Source organism: Psammomys obesus, unplaced genomic scaffold (assembly GCF_907164565.1).
Source record: "Psammomys obesus unplaced genomic scaffold, mPsaObe1.curated_primary_1811, whole genome shotgun sequence".
Lineage (NCBI taxonomy): Eukaryota > Metazoa > Chordata > Mammalia > Rodentia > Muridae > Psammomys > Psammomys obesus.
In genome coordinates, this window is record NW_026596034.1 from 20,783,412 (window position 1) to 20,788,280 (window position 4,869).

Sequence of the window (4,869 nt, forward strand, 5' to 3'; positions counted from 1 at the left end):
TGTGTGTGTGTGTGTGTGTGTGTGTGTGTGTGTGTGTGTGTGTGTGTGTAATAATATTCAGGGACAGAAATCTTAAACATCTCATTAACTATTTGTGGTACCCTATGCACATCAGCCACATACACATTTACGGTGCCTGAAGATATCCGTGTGGGCAGCCCCTTGGGGTTTCTAACTGTGGAGGACCCAGACGAGCCTCAGAACCGGATGACCAAGTACAGCATCATGCACGGCGAGTACAGGGACACCTTCACCATTGAGACAGACCCCAACCGTAATGAGGGCATCATCAAGCCCACGAAGGTATGTAGACCTGCGCCACTGAACCTGTTCATGGTCTGTGGAGTTCACAGCATCCAAAGGACGTGCTAGGGGACTGCTTCTGAGCCACAGGCTATTGAAGGAGAATGTCCTTTACAGCTCAGAGCTGGCCATGTGCTCATGGAGACTATAGCTCACTGTCTCAGGCTGAGTTGTCCCAGAAATCGACCAGAGGCAATGCTTTGGATGTGAAATGTTTATTTGGGAAGTAGTCCCTGGAAACCTTAGGAGTAGTGACAGGTGGCCATAAGGTAGTGACTCCTGAGATCACTGATAAACAGGAACAAGTGGATCTCAGACCCATGGGGGCACTATAGAGCACATCTCAAGGCTCCGGGGTAAGCAGCCACAAACACTGCAGTGCTGAGAACACTTGTTCTGCTATCATTTCTCATGTCGTGATAAAATAACCTTGGCAAAAAGCAAGTTTGGAGAAGAAAGGATGTACTGGGCTTCCAAGTCCAAGTTGAGTCCATTATGAAGGGGAAGTCGCAGCGGTGGGAGCTTGAGACAGCTGGCCACATCACATCCACAGTCAAAAGCAAAAAGAAACAAATGCACGAATGCACTCATACTTCAGGATCAAGCCTAGGGCACAGTACCGCCCACAGTGGGCTGGGTCTTACTATACTAATTAACAATCAAGACTACCCCCCCCCCCACCAGACAAGCCCATAGCCAACCTGATGTAGGTAATTCCTCAATTGAGGTTCCCTTTTCAGGTAATTCCAAGTTATATGGCAAATTCACATTTGAAACCGCTGTACTGCCCTCCCCACCCCTCAGCATTAACTCCCAGTGTCCCAGCAAGTAGAAATCTGTCAACATTTATGTAAAGAATGCGTACCTGAAAGCACAATTGGTCATGGACAGTGGCCACTGCTGGCAGCAAGCCAAGTCATACTGACTGAATCCAGCAGAGGAGAGAGAAGAGCTTTCGTGTTTCCAGAACTTTCAGGTAGAGGACTAGGAACACAGAGAGCCACCAGAGTCCACAAAGATCTCAAACAGTAGGGAAGATAGACACACAAACAACAACAATGTAGCTGATAAGTTCAGGGCTAATATAACAATGCCAGACAGGAAGCTGTTGCCTTTGTCCAGAGTAGTTTCTGAGAAGGTTGTCTCTTACTATCTGCTCACTAGCAAACTCCCATTCATTCCTCAAGATAAATAGGAAGGAATTTACTAGGCAAACACAGGAGAAGCCTCCTGAGCAGAATCATGAAAGGTGCTCCCTTTGAACAGAACCACTAGGCTATGATCCCCTTGAGAGAAGGACTGGGTCTCTGCATGCCTTTGATGCTTAGAGCAGGACTGGGTACAGAGTTGGGACCAGTAAAATGAAACGGGCTAAAGACAGTCTCCACACTTCCCGTCTACACAGCCCCTGGACTATGAGCTCATCCAGCAGTATACATTCTACATTGAGGCCACAGACCCCACAATCAGACTCAGATACCTGAGCAGCACTGCGGGCAAAAACAAAGCCAAGATCACCATCAATGTCATGGATGTGGATGAGCCCCCTGTCTTCCAGCGACGCTTCTATCACTTCCAACTGCTAGAGAACCAGAAGAAACCTCGGATCGGCACTGTGGTGGCCAAAGACCCTGACAAGGCACAGCGCACCATTGGGTAATGAGGTGGTGGGCGTGAGGTGATAATGGCAGTGGGCATTCTCATGTCTGGTGGTCTGAGAGCAAGGCTCAGGGGACACTGGTTTCTCCTAACACCTCCATGGAAAGATGCTGGACCCTGGCTCTTTCTACTAACACCCTTGTCCTGTCAGCTCCTGTCCTGTCCATTTTGTCTAGTCCAGGCCATCCTCTGTTCTTTGAATGACTTTGGACCATGACTCACATGGGTCCCATCTAATGAGGCCTGGGAGTCAAGAGAGCAATCATCAAGCAGCAATGGCATATCTGAAGCCCCATCACCAAAAATTGTTTAGCAATTTGTCTCCCAAAACACAAAGCTGGAAGTGTTTTAACTTGGTGGAGCTACACATATACAAAGAAATCTGTGGTAGTGTCTGCTCCCATCGAGTTTATAGATGGGCTTGGAGTAGCCTTTCCTTCAAGACTACACAAATGTACAGATACACTGATGTTTACTTCTTTTTTTTACTGTTTGTGTTTTTGTTGTCATTTGTTTTGGATCATGTCCTGCACATTTCATCAATGCTTGTCCTTAGTTCATTTTCCATTGCCATAACTTCATACCCTGGGCTGGATAATTTATGAACTGCAGAGTCTCTTTATCGTAAAGGTCTAAAGGCTTGGAAATCCAAGGGCATGATGCCAGCACCCGTTTGCCATCTAATGAGGTCTTTCTCACTGCAATATGGTAAGACATAATGAGCTTGCTAGCATAGGTCTATCTTTGTCTTCTTATCAAGCCACTAATCCTCCATGGGGGCCCAGCCTCATGACCTAATCTAATAGTAATTGCCTCCCAAAAGCTTTATCTCCAAATACCACAGATATATGAATTTGTAGATACAGTTTCTAACACATGGACTTTGGAGGGTGAGGGATGACGCTTTTAAACCTGTGTCCCTGCTCACTTGTCCTAACTAGATGTCCTTCCTCTACCTTGTGGGACAAAGGAATACACAGATCTGCTCAGACTTCTTGAACTCACATACTATTTGGTAGTAAGCATGTATTCAGTCCAATCTTACTTTGTCCCACACATGAAGCCCGCGTGTCAGCTCTGTTGACTAAATGTTATTATTTCTCCACTGTTTGTCAAATATTTAAGCTCTTACATAGACTTGACTACCTCTGAACTCTCCACTCTATCTCATTTCTTCTGTGGCATTAAATGGAACAGATTTCTGCTGAACTTTATAATCTGTCTAACAGAAGCCCTTCTCACCCTGTTTTTTTTATCCAATCTGAAATGACCATTCTTACACGTGAAAAAAATATATATATATATTGCTTCTTTTTAAAGACTGGCCTTGAATTGCAATAATCTTAACTCTGCCTCTTGGGTACTGGAATTACACAGTACAGTCCACCATACCTGGTTTCATAATGTAGTTTTAAAACTATCTATAGCCTAGTGATATTTTTTTAATTTTATTATACTTTATTTATTTATTCTGTGTGTAAGGAGTGGTGCATGCCACAGCACAAATGTGGAGGTCAGAGGTAACTTATGGAAGTCAGTTGTCTCTGGGTACCACATGGGACCCAGGGATTAGAACTCAGGTTATTAGACTTGGCCATAGGTTCCTTTGCCCACTGAGCCATTTCAATGGCTCAAGAACTGATTTTATATATCAATTTTGGAAAATCTTTGTTTATTTGTAAGTCCAGGGTTGGTCAAGGCCTTCTCAAGCACTCTACCTTTTGAGCCCCATCCCCAGGTCTCTTTCATCTTTTTTTTTTTTTTTTCCATTTTCAGACAGGGTCTCACTAAATTGCCCAATCTAGCCATGAGCTCACTCTATACCCAGGTGGACCCTGAAATTCTGCCTCAGCTTCCCGAAAGTGCAGGCCTGCGTCACCAGGCCGTGTTAGGTCTTCTTGTTGAGAACAAAGCATGTTTGGGTACATCTCACACATCTGGGGACCCCATGTCACTGCCATTCTACTCCACTTATAAGTATAATTTTGGCTGTTGCATTAATTGAAGACTTGGAGGGATTGGCTTGGGATAGTTTTTCTTTTACTAGTGGTGGGGGGGCTGGTGGGGGCGGTCCAATATGTTCTGTAATATAATACAGTTGTCTTGTGCCCATTTTTACTGCAATATCAACACTTCCCATTTTAGTATTTTAATTTTTCTGTCCAGTTAACTAAGATTTACCACTATTCTACCTTCATTATGTCCTATAACTTCCTTCTCCAGTGCCAGGGTCTGTGCAAGCCAGGCTGGCACTCCACGGCTGAGCTCAGGAGCTGGAATTATGCGACTGTGAAATTAGCCAGTTTGTTCTGCTTATGCTTTTGGCCCTCGGTGCCAATCATCTGATGTTAGACATGCCCGCCCTGTTTACATGTTATTTCTGTTTGATAAATTCTCCAGCTTTTACCTCGAGACTGTTTGACTTCAAGCTGACTCTTGAAAAACAACATGCAGTCAGCCTGGCTTTTTGATCTCAGCAGAGATACTTTGTGTTCACCCTGCTTGCTTGTGTTCATCGCCTGGGCTGTGTTTGATCTTACTCACCTTGTTTCTTGTTTTACCTTTCCTGTTTCTCAAATGGAATAGCTTTTCTCTTGCTCTTCATCTTTGCTATAACCCTTCTTCCCCACACCCCATAGACATTTGATTGGAGATTTCCTTTTGTCTACAAAATCTTAAATGTTTTTCCAGTTAAAAGCATCACTCACACACACGCCAATAACTTCATTTCAATTCCTCCCAAATCAGGTTTCTACTTCTGAACAGGAAATCTCTTAAAGTTTTCAAGACATTTCTTTTTTCTTTGCAGGAGCAGGACCCATCTTTGCGAATGATGTATTTCCTAAGTTCTTATACTTTTATAGATAGATAGATAGATAGATAGATAGATAGATAGATAGATAGATA

At 44.0% G+C, this 4,869-nt stretch overlaps 1 protein-coding gene across 2 annotated transcripts in view; it reads left to right on the forward strand.

The window, feature by feature from the left end:
- Positions 1-4,869, forward strand: part of Cdh5 (cadherin 5) — a 39,286-nt gene that overhangs the window by 25,802 nt on the left and 8,615 nt on the right. For both annotated transcript variants that reach the window (XM_055621582.1, XM_055621583.1), the window contains 2 exons: positions 116-303; positions 1,709-1,959. In XM_055621582.1, the coding sequence (XP_055477557.1) occupies positions 116-303; positions 1,709-1,959 (439 nt within the window). The remainder of the gene's footprint in view (positions 1-115; positions 304-1,708; positions 1,960-4,869) is intronic.